This window comes from Hippocampus guttulatus, chromosome 9, assembly GCF_054856545.1.
Source record: "Hippocampus guttulatus isolate MCC_2025c chromosome 9, RoL_Hgut_1.0, whole genome shotgun sequence".
NCBI lineage: Eukaryota > Metazoa > Chordata > Actinopteri > Syngnathiformes > Syngnathidae > Hippocampus > Hippocampus guttulatus.
In genome coordinates, this window is record NC_141269.1 from 19,522,846 (window position 1) to 19,545,066 (window position 22,221).

At 44.2% G+C, this 22,221-nt stretch overlaps 1 protein-coding gene and 1 long non-coding RNA gene across 2 annotated transcripts; both read right to left on the minus strand.

Annotated features, from left to right (window-relative positions):
* Positions 1–3,717: 3,717 nt before the first annotated feature.
* On the minus strand, positions 3,718–19,480 carry LOC147200705 (CD209 antigen-like protein C). Its single transcript, XM_086121067.1, has 5 exons — positions 19,335–19,480; positions 19,083–19,190; positions 13,048–13,199; positions 8,579–8,682; positions 3,718–4,474 (listed from the first exon to the last, which is right to left on the minus strand). Exons 1-5 carry the CDS (start codon positions 19,441–19,443, stop codon positions 4,330–4,332), a joined length of 618 nt encoding a protein of 205 aa, XP_085977193.1. The 5' UTR covers positions 19,444–19,480; the 3' UTR covers positions 3,718–4,329.
* Positions 5,543–8,566, minus strand: LOC147200706 (uncharacterized). Its single transcript, XR_015101917.1, has 3 exons — positions 8,342–8,566; positions 7,529–8,244; positions 5,543–6,881 (listed from the first exon to the last, which is right to left on the minus strand). It is a non-coding gene; the product is annotated as an uncharacterized LOC147200706 (long non-coding RNA).
* Positions 19,481–22,221: the final 2,741 nt, after the last annotated feature.

The window sequence follows — 22,221 nt, forward strand, 5'->3', positions numbered from 1 at the left end:
TTGCTACTGTCATGTGTGTTGCTGTTTGCTCTTAGTTTCTGTCATGTTTAGTTCATTGTTATGTTTTAGCTTTAGTCATGGTTTTTTGTTTGATACTTTGGACTTTGTGTGTTTGGGATTTAGTTTTCTTTGTTTTAATACAATTCTTCAAATACACCCTGCTCCTCCCTCCTGCCTGCTTTTTGGGGTCCACCACCACCTCGCAAACGTGACAGTAGCACAAATGCACCTCAAATTTAAATCTTTTCTTCACAATTTCTGCCATGGAATAGATCTTATTTATGATCTTAAAATGTGTTTGTGAGCGGTACGGTGACCAACTGGTTAGCATGGCGGCTTCACAGCGCAGAGGTGCAAGGTTAGATTCCAGCTTCGGCCTTTGTGGAGTTTGCATGTTCTCTCTGTGCCTGCAACTGTTTTCTCTGGGTACTCTCATTTCCTCCCACATTCCAAGAACATGCATTGCAGGTTGATGGAACACTGTGTGTGTGTGTGCGTGTGTGTGTGTGTGTGTGTGTGTGAGCGCAGATGGTTGTTCGTCTATGTGTGCCCTGCGATTGGCGGGCAACCAATTCAGGGTGTCCCCCCACCTACCGCTCGAAGACAGCTGAGGAGAAAAAAAAAGGAGGTCACAGTCAACTGGATTTCTATGGTAATGAAAGGAAAATGTATGAACTCTGGTTGGCTGGCAACCAATTCAGGGTGTCCCCCGCCTACTGCCGGAAGACAGCTGGGATAGGCTCCAGCACCCACCGCGACCCTAGTGAGGATAAAGCCGTTCGGAAAATGAATGAATGAATGACTGTATGAACTCTAATGGGAAAATGAAAGGGAATATTAAAATGGACAGACAGTGCTACAGGTGTGGCCACACTGACCACATGGGCAGAGATTCCAAATGTCCAGCATGAGAAAAAACATGTCGCAAGTGCAATAGTAAGGCCCTTTTTTCAAAAATGTGTCATACAAAAGAAGCAAGAGGTAAATGTCGTTGAACAAGAAGAGCACACATTCACAGTTAATGATGATCATGTAAAAGTGTAAGGTGCATTCTCTGTGGGCGGTGTAACATTAAAAATGTTGATTCCATCTGGTGCTACAAGGAATTTGATGAAAGAACAGATATGGGAAAAGCGAAAAGGATCAAATGTAGCCAAAGATCAGAGAACTCTCTATGCATATTCCTCAACGCAGTCATTATCCATTCATGATGCATTCAAATCAGAGACGATTGCTCTAAGACTGCCAGGGAAGCTCAGCTTCCCCTAAAATGTCTAAAAATAAGTGATCAAATAAATGTGTGTACATACAATTGTGTGTACATGTCATTGACTAAATATGCGCTACAAAGCACTCAGCTTTTGTTCCGAATCAGCTTCTTATTACTGGTTAGGACGCGACTCTCTTCTCATTCATTCCCACAGCTTCACTGTGCTTTAAACTGTGTGGACGCTGAGCATCGACCGCGCGGACGCTGGGTGTCGAGAGAGTTCAGTGTAGGTTGTCCCAATGCATTGAAACAAGACGAGTCATTGGATAAATGCTGGTTTTGTCCCGCCCATCGGACGCTCAGCGTCTCTGGGAGTCTATGGGCAGTGGGCGTTTATGGGCTGGCCCGGAGGCTGAGCTTTTCTGTATGATGATTGGATGATCTGTCTGAGGCTGTATTTCTTTTTGATTGACAGTGAAATGAGCCAATCACCGATCTTTTTGTGTTGGCATCCATGGGAGCATTTTTTAATTCTGTCACGTTGCACGGTGGTGGACCCCAAAAAGAAGGCAGGAGTGAGGAGCGGGGTGTACTTGAAGAAGTGTATTGATAAAACACAGAGAAAACAAAATCCAAAAACAATCATAGTCCAAAGTAGCAAACAAATATAGCAACTGAAGCTAAAACAGAACCGTGACCAAAACATGACCGAAACAAACCTGACAGCAGCAAAGGAACAGCAAACAAAAGAACATGACAGTAGCAAAGAGCAAACAGCAACAATGACCCGACAATGAGTGGTGGGGCTGGGAGTCCTTTTAAAGCACTAATTACCTAATGACCAACAGGTGTGCAGCTGAAGGGAAAAGCCCCACAGTGCCACCTGTTGGTCACAAACCGAAACATGACAAATTCTCAATCTTTTATTTCTGGTGGGTTTTATTGTAGTTGCTGTAGTTGTAGGACACTAGTTAAGTCCCTGGAAAAGACGCCTTGTTGGTATGACAGGGTCACAGATACTTTTCTTGAAAAGGAACGGAGAGTAGAATCCACGTATAAGTAAACGGACACATTTTATGATGTAGGCCGAAATTGAGCTTCCTCTCCTTGAGACCAGCATCCGCCACTGATTCAAATGTGAAATCACGATTGGTGATTAGACTGAAGAGGCTGAATTTATTGTAATAAGAAGCAATGGTGAAGTACTTCTGGGGAAAATGACTGCTGTAAAGCTAGGAGTGCTGAACATAAGGGTACCTTTAAATTTCACAATGGCCCACAGTTCAAATCTGAATTGTTCAGAGAATACTGTGACACAAATGAAATTAAACATTTAAAGACAACACCAAAATGGACCCAAGTAAATGAACAAGTGGAACATCATCATCTCTGATACAGAGGATCATGATTGAACAAGCCGAAGGACTTGATTGGAAATGGGAACTGAGGTAATATGTTACAGTCTATCGCAGCAATTGAACATCCAACCACAGGTAAACGTCTACCAGAACTCCTGTTCAAATGCAAATTGAGAGGAAAGAAACCGGACATTTGTGAGCGAAAAAACATTGATTTGGATGTATGTGACAGAGACGCTGAACAGAAAGGAAAAACTAAAATGTATGCAGATGAATGAAGATGAGCTTAACATTCAAAAGTGGACATTGAAAATATAGTTCTGATTCAATAAGACCCCACACCAGATGGCTTGATGTCATCAGGGAAGATCTCCAGCACCAGTGGTTTACCCTGGAGGACGCAGAGGATCCATCTAGCTCATGACCGTGGTCATTGGCAGGCCCTGGTGAAGCCGATCGGCTCCACGCACTGTGACGACACCGCCAAATGAGACCGGGTCCTCGCATCGTAAGAGCATTTATTATGACCGTATTTTCCGCACTAAAAGGTGCACTGGATTATGAGGCGCGCTTTCAATGAATGGCCTATTTTTCTTTCATATATTGGACGCACTGGATTACAAGACGCAATCTACAATGCATCCACTAGATGGAGCTACGCTCCTTCCATTCGACTTGAGAGGCGTTCATGACCGCCTCCGAAAAACTAATGATTACTTCAATGAAAATGTAAATTTCCCCAGTGTGGGACGAATAAAGGATATCTTAAACTATGAAAATTGAAAATAATACATCAAATCAGAAAATCAAGCAAGGAAATCACAAAAAAAAAATTCAGTTGCCCTCCTACAGAATTTATTTTGGCATTTTTGAGCGTAGCTCCAACAGAACAATCAAATGTCAGTAAAATGTAGGAGACTGGACTGTCTCAGAATTGTTTGGTATTTATTCCTTTGTTGTGTATTCACAAACGAGGAAATCACAAAATAAATTTTGTAGGGGGGCTGTAGAATTTATTTTGTGATTTCCTCGCTTGATTTTCTGTCTTGATGCATTATTTTCCATTTTCGTAGTTTCATTGACGGAATCATTAATTTACGTTTTTCGGAGGCAGTCATGAACGCCTCTTGAGTCGAACGGAAGAAGAGAAGGCACAGAGACGGGACAAAGATGCAGTTGTATTTGTTGAGACTGTGAAACCCATTAATAAAATGTGCTTTTTAAAAAACAACATCACAACGTTTCTTTTATCGGAGCTGCAAAAAAAAACTTATTTAATAAAGCAGTGACACAGTTCACTGAACCAACAGCAAGTTATAACATTGTAAGCATGTCTCCAGCAAGGAGCCATCTTGGGGTCGACATATACATGACTAGCGGTGGGTGGCGGAATGGAGTTGCCAACACAAACTCACATGGTGGTCACATGTTCCCATTCCCAGTGGCTACTAGTAATTTGACATCATCCGCAAGTGGAGATCTTATTGAAGTTGCTTTTAAATGTACTTTGCACGCGCAAAGGTCCTGCATCTGCATGCCATGTAGACCGCGATGAAATTATCGGGAATGAGGGGACCAGCTTCTTTAGGATGGCAGACAAGTTGGCTGCGTTCCCTCCCACAAAGACGCGCAACGGTTACTTGTACCAGGTATAGCGCTGGGCATGAAAACAGGGCCCAAAGTTTGTTTTCGGAGGAAATATTGGGATCGCTGAATGAGTGCAAAAATAATGATGGATAATATGAATCACAGAAAGTATCTCTACCTCAGTGTTTTCTCACAGATCCATTGGGATCTGAGACTACAGTTAGAGTCATTCAAACCAATAAAATTCATCATTGTACGAATATCACCACAGTCTTCTCCTCCAAACGCTCCATCAGGCTGTCCAGGGGCCCATTCTAACCTACGGTGAAAATGAAAAACATGAATTGACATGAGGAGTTGAGAATAAATAACAGTCGATGTGTTGCTCTGTCCTAAGAGAAAGGATTGTTTGACGACAAAAGTGAAATGTAAAGTGAAAAACAGCCTGAATATGTTCAAACCAACAAGCTAACTTTAATTTGTATTATTTTTAGTCACATTTAAATGAGCAATGTGCATAACAAAACACAGAACTAAAATTACAAAGCACAATGTACAATGTGCTATATATTTTCATTTTGAAAATTGCTGTCGAAGAAGCCAAATCTAACATTGCAACAATTAGATACAGTGGAGTCTCGATTTAAAGGAGCCCGAAACAATGGGCTCTAGATTTAATGGACAGAAATAGTGTCCAGTCCACTCGAAAAGTCCCTTTGCACAGCAGCTGTCAAGATAGTTAGTCCCAGAATTAGCCGTAGTTGGCCACAGCAATTGTCAATGGCACTGTGGCGCAATCAACAGACAGAGACCAGTACACGTTCAGAATCAGAGTCACAATCACCCTAATTGACCGTGTAAAACACACAAGGAATTTGTCTCCAATAGTATGAGCTACCCCAGTGTCTACTGGTTTTGGTGTCGATGGTTCAATAGCGTCAGTCTGAGGGGGGTAACTGGAAGAGGTGGTGGGCAGGGTGTGGGGGCATTCAGTAGGATTTTCGGTGCTCTTGTCTTGGTTCTTGCGGTGTGCAAGGACTCAACAGTGGATTGGGCAGTGGGATTCCCCCCCCCCCCCCAGCCATAAATGTTTGTTGCAGTTGTCGTTTGTCCATTTTTGTGGCGGCACGAAACCAGACTGTGATGGAGGAATACCAGACTGATTTGATGACTGCAATCTGTCTCAGCAGCTCCTGTGGCAGACCTGTTTTCCCAGCAGCCTCAGGAAGTACATTTTCTGCTGGGCTTTTTTCAGAATGGAGTTGATGTTGGCCTCCCACTTCTGGTCCTCAGAGACCGTGATTCCCAGGAACTTGAGGGTCTCAATAGTTGACACAGGGCAGCTGGATAATGTGAGGGGCAGCTGTGGCGAAGGATGTTTCCTGAAGTCCACCATCATCTCGACAGTCTTGAGCTTGTTCAGCTCCAAGTTGTGTTGGCTGCACCAGAGTGCCACTTGCTCCACGTCTTGTCGGTACGCAGACTTGATGCCATCTTTGATGAGGCCAATGACTCAGATGTCATCTGAGAACTTTATGAGGTTATGGCTGGTTGCATTGAGGTTTAGTCGTTCGTGTAGAGGGAGAAGAGCAGCAGAGAGAGGACACATCCTTGAAGGGGGGGGGGGGGGTGCTGATGGTACATGTCGATGATGATGTCTTTCCCAGACTCACCTGTTGTGTCCTGCCTGTCAAGAAGCTGAATATCCACTGGTAGATCATAGGAGACACACTGAGTTGGAGAGGCTTGGAGGAGAGGAGTTCCGGGAAGATAGTGTTGAACGCGGAGCGGCAGTCCACAAACAGGATCCTTGCACAGCTCCATGTGCCGTCGAGGTGCTCTAGGATGTAGTGCAGCCCAATGTTGACTGGGTAATCCACTGACCTATTTGCCTGGTAGGTGAACTGCAAGGGGTCCAGCAGGGTTTCTTTGATGTTCTTTAGGTGGTCCAGCACAAGGCATTCAAAGGACTTCATGACCACATACAGTAAGTTAGAGCGACAGGCCCATAGTCGTTTAGTTTCTATGTTGCTGGTTTCTTGGGAACTGGGATGATGGTAGACAGTTTGAAGGAGGAAGGGACCTTACACAGCTCCAGGGATCTGTTGATGATTTGTGTAAAGACCGGAGCCAGCTGGTCAGCGCAGACTTTCCAGCAGGAGGGGGACACCTTGTCGGGCCCCGCGGATTTCTTGACCTTCGGCTGCTTGAAGCGCTGTCTCTCGTCCTGTTCGTGGATCAACAGGGCAGGGAATGAAGTCTGGGGTGTGAATGAGGTAGTTTCTAATAGGGTGGGCAGGTGTTAAAAGGGGAGGTGTCCTTTTCAAATCTGCAGAAAAACAAACACAGATGCAAAGCAGAATTTTTTTTTTTTTTTGTAGCCTCTCTGCATTGCTTCTCTTTGTGATGTTAATTTCCTTTGTCACTTGGTTTTGGGCATGTTTCTGCAGTGCCCTATCTCCACTCCTGTCGGCTTCCACTTTCACTTGCCTGAGTATGGCAGTGAACCATGGCTTGTTATTGCTGAAGGAGTGAAAGGTGTTTGTTGGTACACGTCCTCACAGAAACTGTGTATGATGTTACAGTGTTGGTGCATTCGTCCAGGCTGCCAGTTGAAGTTTCAAAGACACCCCAATCAGTGCTAACATTCTTGTGTTGCCAGCTTCGATTCATCAGTCCAGCTCTTCATGGTCTGAACAGGTCGTTTTACACATTTGAGTCTGTGCCTGTAAATAGGAATTAAGTGTATTAAACAGTAGTCAGAAAAGCCCAGTGCCGCATGGGCAACAGATCGGTATGCATCTTGAAGTGTTATGTAGCAATGGTCCGGAGTGTTGCCTTCAATGTGGTGCTTATGTCTGGGAAGTTCATGGTTAAGTTGTGCTCTATTAAAATCACCCCAGATGACGAGGGGTGATTCTGGATGCTTTACCTTCAGTTTCTTTACATCAGGGGTGTCCAAAGTCGGTCCTCAAGGGCCGCTGTCCTGCCTGTTTTCCAGCCCTCCCAGGAGACACGCACCTGATTCAAATAATCAGGAATGTTCTAATGCTGGTTCAGAGCTGGATGATGAGCTGATCATCTGAATCAGGTGTGTTGTAGCCGAGAGAGATGGAAAACAGGCAGGACGGCGGCCCTCCAGGCCCGGAGCTGGACATGCCTGCTTCACTTGGTCAGCCAGCGGTTGCAGTGCTGTGTTCATGTTAGATTGTGGTGGATGTAAACACTCAGGAGTATAAAAGAAGAGAACTCATGTGGTGAGTAGAATGGCTTACAGTTTAGAAACAATGACTCTAAGTCCGGCTGCAGTGTGTGTTGTGCTCCGTGGTATCAGTGCACCATGACTCATTGATAAAGAAGGATATTCCACCACCTTTTGATTTTCTTGATAGTTCCATGTCGCTGTCGCTCGGTGGTGACGGACGACAGGTAGATGTAGCACGGCTTTCGGAGCCAATTCACCACCAGGTGGTGATCAGTTGATAGCTCCACGCCTCTCTTGAGCCATCACCTGATGGAGTGGGTTTGTGTGTCCCAATGATCCTAGGAGCTAAGTTGTCTGGGGCTTTATGCCCCTGGCAGGGGCACCCATGGCAAACAGATCCTAGATGAAGGACCAGACAAAACACGGCTCATTGTGTTGTCCCTTTCACGGATGTGCGTCACTGAGGCCCCCTTTTGGAGCCAGACTGGGCCTCGCTGGTGAGCGCCTGGTGGCCGGGCCTACAACCATGGGGCCCGGCTGGGTTCAGCCCGAAGAGACAATGTGGGCCCTCCTTTCCATGAGCTCACCAATTATTGGAGGGGCTAAAGGGGTCGGGTGCGAAGTGAACTGGGCGGCAGCATAGGCAGGGACCCTGGCGGTCCGAGATCTAGGGAAGCTTTCCAGAATCTCCTTTTGAGGTCTGCTCTGACTGCACTGTTGCCAGATCTGAATGTAGTGGTGTGGGCTAGGAGGAGGGACTTGTCCTGGCTGTTAATTCCTCCGTTGTTTCTGGTTTCCAAACACCCAGATGCCTTTTTCCACAATTCCAACCCCCATGCACAACTGTATGTATGTTAAACAGCTTCGATGTGTTCAGCCAAGTCCTGGATATCAAAATTAAAAAGACAAATTCCTTGAAATACTCATTGGATTGACCAAAACTCAGAACAATGGGAATTGTTTGACTTAGTTACTTCTCACCATTGCTGCGTGTGCATGACGAAACTTGATTATTCATCTGAACAATCATCCTGGGCAAACATACTGGATTTGGGGTGTGAAAGTGGATTGTTTGGATGAGTGCTTTCTTGCTTCTTGCCAAGACAGAAACCCTCTAAACTGCTGGGTATTACAGCAGTGCCTCCTTACTCACTTGCCTGCTTGTGTGAAAAAAATCACCTTTGGATAAACAGTACATTCATTTTATTAAAGCCACACCTGTCTTTGTTTACTGGTGTACGATTCACCCAGATCCAAATTCCCTCCTTGTCCTTGTCAGACATTCCAATCCATGCTGCTTTGGTGAACCCAGTGAGGAAAGCCTATGACAAAAAAGCAGAGCACGTTATTCTGATTCACATAATAATAATAATAATAATAATAATACATTTTATTTGGAAGCGCCTTTCACAGCACTCAAGGACACTTTACAACCAAGAGCAAACATGGTGAAAAAATGTGAAGCTATCCCATATCAAAGCAGCAAATACAGTGAAACCTCATGATTTACAGAGGTTAGGGATTGGGTTGGCCCGTGAATAGCAAAATGTTCATGAATAATTGATGCCTATTGAATGAAAGAAAGGTAATAATAAGTTTTCCAGGGTTATGAGGTGTGTGGTTGTGTGTGTGTGTGTGTGTGTGTGTGTATGTGTATGTTTGTAGAGGGGGAGGGTGTGGGGGGGGGGTGCGCACACACCTACACCAACAAACAAACAAACAAACAAACACACACACATCCATCCATCCATCCATGCATTTTCTTATCCGCTTATCTCACAAGGGTCGCGGGGCATGCTGGAGCCTATCCCAGCTGTCTTTGGGCAGTAGACTGGGGACAATGATCCTGATCATGAAGGACCCCTCAAAGGGTGCAATCCCATCCAACTATCGACCAATAACCTGTCTCTCCACAACATGGAAGCTCATGTCAGGCATCATTGCGGCTAAGAAAAGTGGACACATGGATCAGTACATGAGCGAAGCACAGAAGGGTATTGGTAGAGATACCAGAGGAGCCAAACATCAGCTCCTGGTTGATAGAACAGTCGCACAAGACTGCAGGTCCCGACATACCAACCTGTGCACAGCCTGGATTGATTACAAGAAAGCCTATGACTTGATGCCACATACATGGATCACTGAATGCTTGGTGTTGTATAAGGTGAACAGGACCCGAAGAGCCTTCGTTGCAAACTCGCTGAGGATGTGGAAAACCACACTTGAAGCCAATGGCAAGCCACTTACCCAAGTGTCCATCAAATGTGGCATATACCAAGGTGATGCACTCTCCCCACTGCTGTTCTGCATAGGACTGAACCACCTAAGCCAAGTAATCGCCAAGACAGGCTATGGATACCGCCTCAGAAATGGAGCTACGATCAGTAACCTCCTCTACATGAATGACATAAAGCTGTATGCTAAGTGCGAAAGGGACATAGACTCCTTGATCCACACAACCAGGATCTACAGCAGTGACAGCTACAAGTACCTCAGGATACCACAAGCCAATGGCAACCTCGAACTGGCAACAAGGAAAGCAGCTACGGCCAAATACCTCCAGCGGGTGAGGCAAGTCCAAAGAAGCCAACTCAATCGCAAGAATAAGACCAAAGCTCCTAACCATGCATGGAGGTTTCCATCCCAAATCCAGCGCCCTGAGACTGTACGCAAGCCGAAAGGAAGGAGGCTGGGGATTAGTGAGTGTGAGAGCCACTGTCCAGGATGAAACGTCCAAGCTCCATGAATACATCAAGGAGAAGGCTCCAACGGATGACAGACTTAGAGAATGTCTCAGACAATGGGGAACAGAGGATGAGGTGCTGGAAGAGGGACCATCATGGGAGGACAAGCCCCTACATGGGATATACCACCGGACCATAACTGAAGTGGCTGATCTCAAGAAGTCCTTTCAGTGGCTAGAGAGGGCTGGCCTGAAGGACAGCACAGAGGCACTCATCCTGGCTGCTCAGGAGCAGGCCCTGAGCACCAGAGCCATTGAGGCCCAGATATACCACACCAGACAAGACCCAAGGTGTAGGTTGTGCAAAGAGGCACCTGAGACAATCCAACACATAACTGCAGGGTGTAAGATGCTGGCAGGGAAAGCCTACATGGAACACCATAACCAGGTGGCTGGCATAGTCTACCGAAACATCTGTGCGGAGTATGGACTGGAAACCCCAAGGTCAAAATGAGAAACACCTCCAAAGGTGGTAGAGAATGGCCGAGCGAAGATCCTATGGGACTTCCAGATACAGACTGACAAGATGGTAACGGCGAACCAACCGGATATTGTGATCATAGATAAAGGGCAGAGGGAAGCTGTTGTAGTGGATGTAGCGGTCCCAAGTGATGGAAACATCAGAAAGAAGGAACACGAGAAACTGGAGAAATACCAAGGGCTCAGAGAGGAGCTGGAGAGAGCCTGGAACATAAAGGTGACAGGAGTGCCTGTGGTGATTAGAGCACTCAGGGCAGTGACCCTCAAACTAGATGAGTGGTTGCAACAGATCCCGGGAACAACATCAGACATCTCAGTCCAGAAAAGTGCAGTGCTGGGAACAGCAAGGATACTGCGCAGAACCCTCAAGCTTCCTGGCCTCTGGTAGAGGACCCGAGCTGAATGGGGGACGTCACCACCCGAAGGGTGAGACGAGGATTTTAAATTATTTTTTTATATAAGGTAAAGGTAATAATAAAGGTTTTCCAGAGTTATGAAGTGTGTGGTTGTGTGTGAGTGTGTGTTATTCAAGCTACGTAGGCGGGTAGACAGGACAGAGTGTGCAGCTTCAAAGTCGTGACTGTTCTGTATCTTGAAAACATAAATCTGCGGTTTATCGACACGTGATTGTCAATGTGCTATAAATGTTGAATGAATCCATGAGTTTGAATATTCCACATTGCATTTCACAACCCAGAGTTTCCCTTTCTTACTTGTCCTGTTATGTATAGTTATTTGCTTAGTGACTTTAATTAATAGTAAGTGTTAGGAATCAGTTGTCCGACTGAATTTTATTATTCATTATCTATTAATATTTATACGTAACACCGCGTGTGTGTGTGTGTGTGTGTGTGTGTGTGTGTGCGTGTGTGTGTGTGTGTGTGTGTGTGAGGTGGGCACCCTGGCTGTCAAGTCTGTGTTAAGTTTTGTCAATTCTTCTCACTAATGCTTCTCACAGACTTTTAACTTTGACTGCATGTGGTGGTGAAAAGTGCCGTTCTTTCAAATACTGATGTCACTTGTATGTGGTAGTTGTTACATTCTACAAAGTAACATTGAATGATGTTTGCGCAGTAATTTTACGCTGATTACTTGTTTGGAAAAAGTAACGCATTAGAATGAGCAAATTTTAGAGGAATGTGCTACTTAGTAATGCATTCATCATTGATAAAGGATAAACAGCGAGATGCAAACCCCCAACATCATCTCTCAGGAACATTGGGGATATCTGCACAACTGCACACTTCTTGTCCTACAAATACTGCTACTGGTCACTTTAAAATGGTTCATTGATTTTCTGCACCAACTGTACAACTGTTAAAAAGAGATTCAGCTTCAGACAGATCATCCAAACATCATGCAGAAAAGCTCAGCGTCCGGGCCAACCGATAAACGGCCACTGTCCATAGACTCCCAGAGACGCTGAGCGTCCGATGGGCGGGACAAAACCAGCATTTATCCAATGACTCGTCTCTTTTCAATGCATTGGGACAACGTTTCCGAACTTTAACTGAGGGCATGAGAAGTTTCAGAACGTTTCCTGGACTGGTTTGACTGTTATCGTGCTAAAAGATATAAGGCGAGCTCCATAGGGCTAACTAAGGGCATCAAGAACTTTGAAGCGTCCCATGGCTGGCTTCAAAAGTTCGTTGCACGACATCAGCTGAGCAACGCTGTCTTGGGTGGTGATCGGTCAAATTAGAGACAGTGAGTGGACGCTACCAGGTCTGTTACTGGTCTCACTTTGTAGTAAATAGTCCTAGTTTTGTGATGCTATATTTTGTTCATACCCCTGTCCTCTCAACCGTTTTTGCGAACGTTATGCTGGCTACATAGCCAGAGGTTAAAAAAATGATTGCATTCATGTGGGCTCTAGCGGACTGACAAGCTTTCATCATGTGAGAACCATGCTCTGGTGTGTTTGGAACAGGACCAAGATGTTGCATAGCTTGGACTAGTTGCAGCTACAATAAAACTAAAGGGTGTAGTGCGAAAACAACCTCAGGTAGCATGCAAAAAATGAAAAACATTCAAATACAGAACAAAAATTTGAGATGTATTTTCTTTTCCATATAAATATACCGGGGCGGCCCGGTAGTCCAGTGGTTAGCACGTCGGCTTCACAGTGCGGAGGTACCGGGTTCGATTCCAGCTCCGGCCTCCCTGTGTGGAGTTTGCATGTTCTCCCCGGGCCTGCGTGGGTTTTCTCCGGGTGCTCCGGTTTCCTCCCACATTCCAAAAAACATGCATGGCAGGCTGATTGGACGCTCTAAATTGTCCCTAGGTGTGAGTGTGGGCGTGAATGGTTGTTCGTCTCTGTGTGCCCTGCGATTGGCTGGCAACTGATTCAGGGTGTCCCCTGCCTACTGCCTGGAGGCGGCTGGGATAGGCTCCGGCACCCCCCGCAACCCTAGTGAGGATCAAGCGGTTCGGAAAATGGATGGATGGATGGATATAAATATACCTGTTCCTCTCTGCTGTTAATGATAACCAGGTCAGCATCTCTTTGCAGACAGTCCTGACGGCTGTTGTCCCAACCCTTCCTCATGGAGGAAATGTAGTAACAACTGAAGTTAAACTGTAGCCAGCCCTGTGGACAGATCTCTTCTTTTTTGCCTGCACACAGACATTTGTGTGGTTAGGGAAGTCACAGCCTCACCTCCGTGTGAAGAGTTAAAAAAAAATCATTATTTCATAGTTAAAATTGATGCATTTGCTTCTTTCCTATTCAAAAACATGGCTGAGATTTTGCTGGATGATTCCCTGGCCAAGGATGTTTATTGTACTGTACATTGAAATTTTGGTCTTTGTCTGGGGCACCTGACATGGTCAGCAAACATCTCTTGCCCTGCTTCAGACCTCGACATCTGTATTTCGGTGTGTTTTACATACAGCCACTTCTCCTCCGATCAGAGAAGCGAGGCTGTTGCTGTAAGGTTTTGGCACTGACCTAACTGGACAAGATCTGATGAGGACCACTTCCCAGGCGGTGTGAAGGATTATGCATTGATTGACAGGAATGAGTCACGAGAAGAACCATTTTCTTGGAGATGCCGACCTGTGGCACTTTGTTTTCTTAAATGGGCTTCTCGTGTTTTTTTTTTTTTTTAAACTAACATTGTCATGAACATTATATCTTGTGATAAATGTGCCGACTTCGAGATATTGATTTTTGGGAACCGTGGGCCTGTGAAGCCCTTTGAGACTATTCGGTGAATAATAGCTATACAGTATAAGATAAGATAAGATAAGAATATCTTTATTAGTCTCGCAATGGAGAAATTTCCAATTCACAGCAGCAAAGTTATGAAAGGAAGAAGTAGAACAACAAAATATAGGAGCTGCTGGAAGGCAGCCACTCACGCGGCGCCATTTTGAAGTCAAAATAACAAAAATAACACAACACAACACATAGGACACAGACAGTCGTGCAATCTTCACCACTATTCTGCATACACTTTGTTGTCTGAAGCAGTTATAGATGAAAGAGGAGAGGATCAAAGTGTCCTTTCACCAGTAGGTCAGAGACATCATGCTGAAAAATGTGCACACGTCAGCTACAAGCTAAGTTTTGAAAGCAAACAACAAAGCTGTAGCGTCCAGTGACGAAAAGAGATTAGTTCACTTCTCCTGTCCCACGTAATCCGCTTCAAACTCCAAGCTGCGACTCCCATTTCCAAATCCGCATCGGCGCTCCGCGCTAACGCTCCTTTCTTCTCATCGTCAGCTCCTCAAGCCTTACATCCATCCAGCCGCAGACCGTTCAACAGAGTCTCCTTGATGAATGTCGTGGCCAAAAAATGCTGAAAAAAGTCCACATCAGGTCCACACGACGTAACAACAAACACAAAGTCAAGTCAAGTCAAGTCAAGTCAAGTCAACAGTATTTATAGAGCACTTTCAAACAGCCATCGCTGCATACAAAGTGCTGTACATGGAGCAATTTAACATGCACAATAAACAGTACGACAAATCGGTAATAAAGGCGGTAGAAAGCACCAAACAGTAAAACCAAGAACAAATCTAAGTCATGCTGAGTCGAATGCCAAAGAATACAAGTGAGTTTTGAGGAGGGTTTTGAAGGTGGGCAGCGAGGAGGCTTGCCGAATGTTCAGTGGGAGGTCATTCCAGAGAGAGGGACCAGCAACAGAAAAGGCTCGATCCCCTCTGAGCCTCAGTTTAGTTCTTGGTACTTCTAATGAAGTCTGGTCCACAGACCTGAGGCGCCGGGCAGGTGTGTAGGGGCGGATGAGCTCAGAGAGGTAAGGTGGCGCGAGATTATTCAGAGATTTGAAAACAAATAAGAGGATCTTGAAAATAACTAAAATGAATGGGGAGCCAGTGAAGGGATGCCAGAGTAGGAGTTATGTGCTCCCTCTTACGAGTACCAGTCAAGAGGCGAGCAGCGGCATTCTGGACCAGCTGAAGGCGCTTAATGGAGGATTGGCTGACTGGATTTAATAACGGCACCAATTTGCCGATCGAGTTTGAAATCACTGTCCAGTTTAAGGCCCAAGTTTGAGACTGTTGACTTACGATAAGGAGACAGGGGGCCCAAGTCTACAGGATGGAATGTACAAGGGCCACTGGGACCAAACAATATCACCTTTGTCTTCTTTTCATTGAATCTCAAGAAATTTTGTGCCATCCAGGTTTTGATTTCTTCCAGACAGGATAGGAGTGGCCTTAATGAGAAGGCGTCTTTCTTGCTCAGTGGGACATAGATCTGGCAGTCATCTGCATAGCAGTGGAAGGGAATACCATGTTTCCTTAAGATGGAACCCAATGGGAGCAGATACAGCGAGAACAGCAGAGGCCCCAGAATTGAGCCCTGTGGAACACCACATGACCGGGGAGCAGTGCGTGACTCAGAGCAGCCAAGGCTGACACAGAAGGTTCTGTCAGCTAAATAGGACCTAAACCACTCAAGAGCACTGCCGCCAATGCCCACCAAGTGCTGCAAACGAGTCAGCAGAATACTGTGATCCACTGTATCAAACGCTGCAGTTAAGTCCAATAAAACTAGACACACGTGGTCTCCAGAGTCATTTGCCAGGAGGATGTCATTAGAAACGCGTAACAGGGCTGACTCCGTGCTATGCATCGTCTTGAAACCTGACTGGAAGACCTCCAAGATGTTATGTTCATCCAAGAAAAATGTCAACTGCATGTGCACCACTTTTTCCAGAATTTTGGAAATGAAAGGCAGTTTGGAAATGGGCCTGAAACTTGACAGCACATCTGGATCAAGACCAGGTTTCTTGATCAAGGGTTGGACCACAGCATGTTTAAACTGTTGGGGAACTACACCAGAAGAGAGGCTGCTGTTGATGATATCCAAGACTGATCCAAGACCAAAGTGACAAAACAAACACAAAAACAAAAAAAAAGCAAGGCTCATGAGAGCACTTGCCGACGGCTGCCTACTCGGGCGCCATCTTGACTTCAAAGAATATGTATAGATAAACATAACTTTTTTGCTTCCAGTATTTTCATGCTTTCTGAAGACTGTCCATTTTTTCTCATATGTGATGCAACATATGCGATTAATACTACGTAATAATATGCAATACTACAACACAACCACTTGTCCTACTCATCATAATGTAAATTATTTGTTGATAGTGTGGAAATTGTAGAAACTAGAAGAAAGCGACAATTTCTCACGTTCGCACTCCGAGAGTGTGTCGTTTTTTTATTAGCACACCGAAAAACCTCCCGCGCAACACGAGACCCGCCGAAAATCAGTTTCCATAGAAACAAGCAGACTAACATGGCGGTCCTTAAAGGGACTGCAATTATTTTTACCCCGTTACCAAATGATCGTGAACTCTCTGACAAGCATATGAAACATTGCATTCACACGTTTGCAGTTGGTGGTGAATTATGTACATAGAAGTCACTACAATATGCTAGTTTGTTCCCCAGTGGTTGGATTTAACAAGGTCATAAATCTGCAGTATCTTTAGATCATTCGGGGGTTAACTGAGGCACTGCGCAACACTATCTGGCTTACATCATAATAATTTCCCACGGCACACCTGACAATATCTCTGGTGTGCCGCGGCACAGTGTTTGAAAAACACTGGCCTATAACACTCCGAAACACGAACAGCGCACATGCTCTCTTGCTATCTCTCTCTCTCTGGTCCTCATGTGCACACTCGTCGAACGGTGCAATCAGGAACTCGTAAACAGAAGGAAAGAGAACATGATGTTTGTAAAAACCCTTCCACCCCACAGAAGCACATACAATAACAATCAAACATCGAAAACGTAGATCATTACATTGCTTCTAATCGAAGTTTTTTTTCTTCACATTCAAGGTGTTTGGTGATCAATTTAATGCTTTTAAATGTGTGTGTGTGGAGAGGGGGGCGGGGGTTGGGGGTGGAATCTCCAATGAACCAAAAAGAAGAAGGAGAAGAATTATTTAAAAATCAATCACTGTGATTTTCTGGATTTTTGTTTGAGATTTTGTGTCTCATAGTTGGAGAACAGCTTTGATACAAATTACAGACCTCTGCCTGTTTTGTAAGTAGGAAAACGTCGAAAAATCTGCAAGGTATCAAATACTTGCTGTCCACACTGTATATACCACCCTGTTTGTCCTTCCCCCTCCTCCCTGATCTGGAGAGGGAGCCAGGTGACGATGACCCAATCGAATATCACTGTTTGGATTCTGCGCTGATCGTTATGGACATGATTTGCACCACTTGGGTCGATCACTCGGAGACGCTGCTATGAAGGTTTCTTCATTGACCAACTGGTATGGGTTCAGAGGTGGATCCACCTCTCCTAACGGGTCTTGCAGCATTTTCATCTTGTTAAATGGATTTTATATCACTGTAATTACCTGATATTGTACAATATTGTGTGAAATGTGGCCCACTCCGCATCCATTGCAGCCTGGTCATCCTGGAAGGGGGACTCTTCTATCTGCAGCCCCTTCTCAAAGTTTCTCATTTTCCCCCCACATGGGGTTTTTGAGTTTTTCCTTGCCCTCCTAGGGGTTAAGGTTGTCGTTAATATTTCTTTAACTGTGGGCATGAGAAGCTCTTTGAGACTGTTTGTGATTAAGGGCTAGATAAATAAATGTGACTTGACTTGATTTGACATCAACATAAATTTTTGGAATGCAATTGTAGGTGAAGTCATCGCTAACTATATTACATAGGGTGTGCTTACCCTTGAGGAGTCTGTCATGTTTCGCCGCCATCTTTACTCTACGGATACCCAAAGGAGGCAAACTTGACAAAAATTATTCTTTATATCATGACAACAGCATGTGTAACATGAAGAAAATACCAGAATTGGTGATGTTGAGTAGTCGTTGGTGATGACTTGCAACCTTTTTGAGGAAATTGATGGAAGGCTGGCAAATTGTGATCTCCTTGAGGCACCAAAGTGCACTTTGAGCATACGTCATTGCATTCTATTATTTCACAACTAGATGGCACTAAATTTAACACACTGTACTCTGAAGGTAGCCATTTTAAACTTTAAATGTAAACTTTTGGGCATGTTAAGAGTTTATTCGGCAGCAGGCAGCCACCAGTTCAATACATTAGTTCATGTGAATTGGATGTGTATGATTTAGATAAAGTGCAAAATAAATGGATTTTTTTAAAAATCTCTTGGACTGACGTTTTCTTTTTTTTTTTTGACTGACACGCTGACTGATGGATTGGAGGAGCAGTTAAAAAGTGTGGTTAAAATAATGACAAACTGACAAATACAGTGTGCTTCGGCTTGAAAAAAAATGACGGACTGACAATGACGGACAGGTGCCCAGGCCACTGACGCATGGCTGACCTGCGAAGTGTTTTAAAATACACACCTCTGCTAATTTTATGCTAAGAACCCATAGAGTTTGAGAATGACAAAAAGATAAGTTAAAACGTGCCTGAAATTGACCATCACATATTTTGAGGTAGTCAATATGTATGTTAGTAAATTTTGAGAGTGTTACAAAAAGGAATTGGCACTGATCTGGTGGATTGGCCGCTATAATATGAATGTAAACATATATAACATCGAAACATTTAGTACTGTACATACATGTGTGTGTGTATATATACATTTCTCTATTAATTGAAGACAGTTTGTTTGCACGGTTGTTTTCATTCAAAGATATTGAATCAGGACATCATCAGATCCTTAAAGCCAAAAATTTTGATTCAAACTTGGGTGGCGAAAAAAATTGGGACATCCTTACTTCTGATAATAGTAGCATTAACATCTGCACATAAAACAATATATGCATAGAAAAAACAAACAAAAAAGCAGACAGATTGGGACATGATTTGGCAATCATGACGTAATTTAGCCACACTGAGAACTACAGAAATTGAGGAACAAGGCAATGTCTTTACGTTCCCCCAAAAAAACGTATTAGTGCAAATGCTTGTCTTCCCGAATTGTATGACCGGTAGCTGAGCTACAAAGATAATTAATGAAAAAACAACGACAACAACAACAACAAAACATTTAATCAACCTTTATGAGGTAGCTCTCTGTGACTCAGTCTGAGTGTGACGTTGAGAACAGCTTGAAGGACACACAGCAGTCCAAACCCCATCAAAACCACAGAGGCATGTTTTGATTCTGTCAAGACACATGCACACACACACAGCTAAAATCAGCAAATGCAGTATTTAATAATGGTCAACAGAAAAGGAAAATGTAATTGTTCAAGACGGATGTCAAGCCAACTAGAACCAAACAAATGATAAGTCCTATTTTACCTACTTGGCAGAGTCTTTTCTCTCATGTCTCCATGTCCATTTTTCGGAAACCGCTCATATTCACCAACTTCAATGCTGACTTGAGAACCACGAGATTTAAACACCACAGCCATGTATAAGCAGATGCAGTCAGGTAGGATGTTGCCTCTGGTGTTGTGTACAAGGAAATATTTCACCATATCCTTTCTGTCACAAGTCTTAAGCCACTTTTCTTTTTAAGATGCCACCTGCTTCACTTAACCCTTTCAGGCACAAATAATGATAATCTACATCAGGATTTTTTTTCCTCATGTGTTTTATTAGTCTTTAGGTGTCAGAGATTTTCTCGGACAAAGTTAAAGAAATGACTCGGCACACAGGAAAATTGTCTTCAATATCGGCGGGAGCGGATCTCTGAGAGCGAACGACGGTTAGTTGCTCCGCGATCACACTCTCAGTCCCGCCACCGCGAGTTCGACATTTTATTGAAACATATGCAAAATACAAGAAAAACACTGCCCCCGATGTTTGCATGCCGCACCCCCGGTCCGGCTCCTCGGTAGTGATTGGTTACCTGTTTTTCAAACTTGAACCACCAGTACATTGGCGCCTTTTCTGGCTGGTCTACATCGAATTAGCATGTTGTAGACTTTGCGGATGGTCAATGTCGTCTGGGCGCGACGGGTGTTCTCAACTCGTCTTTTGTTGCTCAACCGCTGTTCCCGAATTATTCATTCCCCTTTTGTGACCGAGTGTCGCCTTCTCCCCTGTGGTTGTCCACCTGTATTGACGTGCTAATTGTGGACTTCGACAGTCCCCCGGCCAGATGGCGCCTTTGTGTGCAGGCATTTGGGGTGCTGGATACGCACCCAAACGCTTCGATGTGCCCAAATTAAATGAAACTTTAAACATGATACAATTTTGCTCATAGATTCCTCTAACATTAGGCATGACAAAAAAGAATGGCAGTGGATGGCAAAACACATAAGGGACCACAGTAGTGGTTGATGCACAACTGTGACATTAAAATGAATTAATATAAGAGCCACTGTCCCTGAAATGGTTAAGGAAAATGCTGTATGCACAGGTTTTTTTTGTTATAATGCTATAATGCTTCACTGAAAGCAGCAGCACGTCTCTCTTCACCTCCTCCTCATCAATACTGATAAACATAAACATATCGGCTGCGCGGCGATAGCTGACCAGGAACTCACTGGAGGCTAACGGTCAAGTGAGAGCCACCTTCTACGCCGCCAACACAAGTCGCTTCGCCTCTCTGAGAAGGCAATGCTGATGAATGTTAATTACTGTATAAGGTTTTATAATGGGCGGCCCGGTTGGCCAGTGGTTAGCACGTCGACCTCACAGTGCAGATGTGCCGGGTTTGATTCCGGTTCCGGCCTTCCTGTGTGGATTTTGCATGTTCTCTCCATGCCTGCGTGGGTTTTCTACAGGTTCTCCGGTTTCCTCCCACATTTCAAAAACACTCCTGGCAGGTAAATGGAACACTCTAAATTGTCTCCGAGTGTGAGCGCGGATGGTTGTTCGTCTGTGTGTGCCCTGCGATTGGCTGGCAACTGGTTCAGGATGCTCATCGCCGCCCGAAGACAACTGGAATAGGCTCCAGCTGCCCCGCGACCCTTGTGAGGATAAAGCGGATCGGAAAATGGATGGACGGTTTTATGATTAAAGATTTAAGTAAATACGTGTCCTGCTGTTATCTTTGTCTCAAATATGTAAAGTATAAATACTGTAAAGCATGGTGGAACCAACATACACTTCCACAAAAATTCCTACGGGTTGCAAACCCTACTTTGCGGTTCTTCATTATCGCAGCCGGTTCTGGTCCCTGTTAACTGCGATAAGTGTGTGTGTATATCTATCTAGCTCTATCTGTGGTTCTTGACCTTGTTAGAGGTACCGAACCCAAACAGTTCATATGTACTGTAGGTTCACATAACCCTTAGTGAAGAATAAAAATATGATTCGAAAGTGTTCCTTCAGTTTTGCCGATGCGAGACTGGAGTTGCTCAACTTGGCATGACAAATCATGCAAATAGGACACTGATGCATGTGAATCCATGTTGTACATATTCGTCTGACCACTTTTTTGCTCGACATAGCATGTGTTAAAACTGGAGCTGTCAAACGATTAAAATATTTAATCTAATTAAAAATGCAACTGTCATAATGAACTCAAATGAACTAAAAAATTAATCGTGATTACTCACACATTTTTTATCATTTCTGAATTTCCTTTTACATTTTTGTCGTATTTTTCCCCATTTTAATGCTCTCATCAACATGGAATCATGAATCAGTTTTCTATGTGCAAAATGCAAATACTGACTGAAATAACAATTTCGATTTTCAATTTTACATGAACATTTTTCACTTGGAGCAGTTATTCACACATAATCTCTCACACAATATTACTGTCCATCAACAACAGTGAAAAAAATATTTTGTCACACAACAGCTGCTTTAACAGCTTTTTTTATGAAATCAAAACAGAGCAATATAACATTATAAAGTGCACATCTAAGGTAAACTAGTACTCAGCCTATAGTGGATTCAAACCATGGTTGCATACTTCGTTTTTCTCAAGTTTGCTTTGAACACAGCAGTCTGTTTCTGTATGTTTGTTGAAGAATAACGAGACACCAGACACCAGTGTTCGTTATGTGCGCTGTATTCAAAACTGCCGGCCGTACAAACAAGCGCACTCACTCCCCCAAACCATTCTGAAAGTGGGGGGTTTCACTCCCCCTAACACAGTCAGGCTATGTTGATTGTGTTGGTCCTTCTTGCGCGGAAGTCTCTCTACGGTTTTGTGTAGACCTCATTTCGGATGACTACACTTGGTTCGATGACAACACTGGAGACGTTTTATTTTCGCTAGGTCGCTACCA

Coding starts and splice junctions, on each gene's coding strand:
- LOC147200705 (XM_086121067.1), bottom strand. CDS start 19,443: ATGGCTGTGGTGTTTAAATCTCGTGGTTCTCAAGTCAGCATTGAAGTT. Junction 19,191..19,334: donor GAGAGAAAAGACTCTGCCAA/GTAGGTAAAATA, acceptor GTGTCTTGACAG/AATCAAAACATGCCTCTGTG. Junction 8,683..13,047: donor TTAACAGCAGAGAGGAACAG/GTATATTTATAT, acceptor TTTTTGTCATAG/GCTTTCCTCACTGGGTTCAC.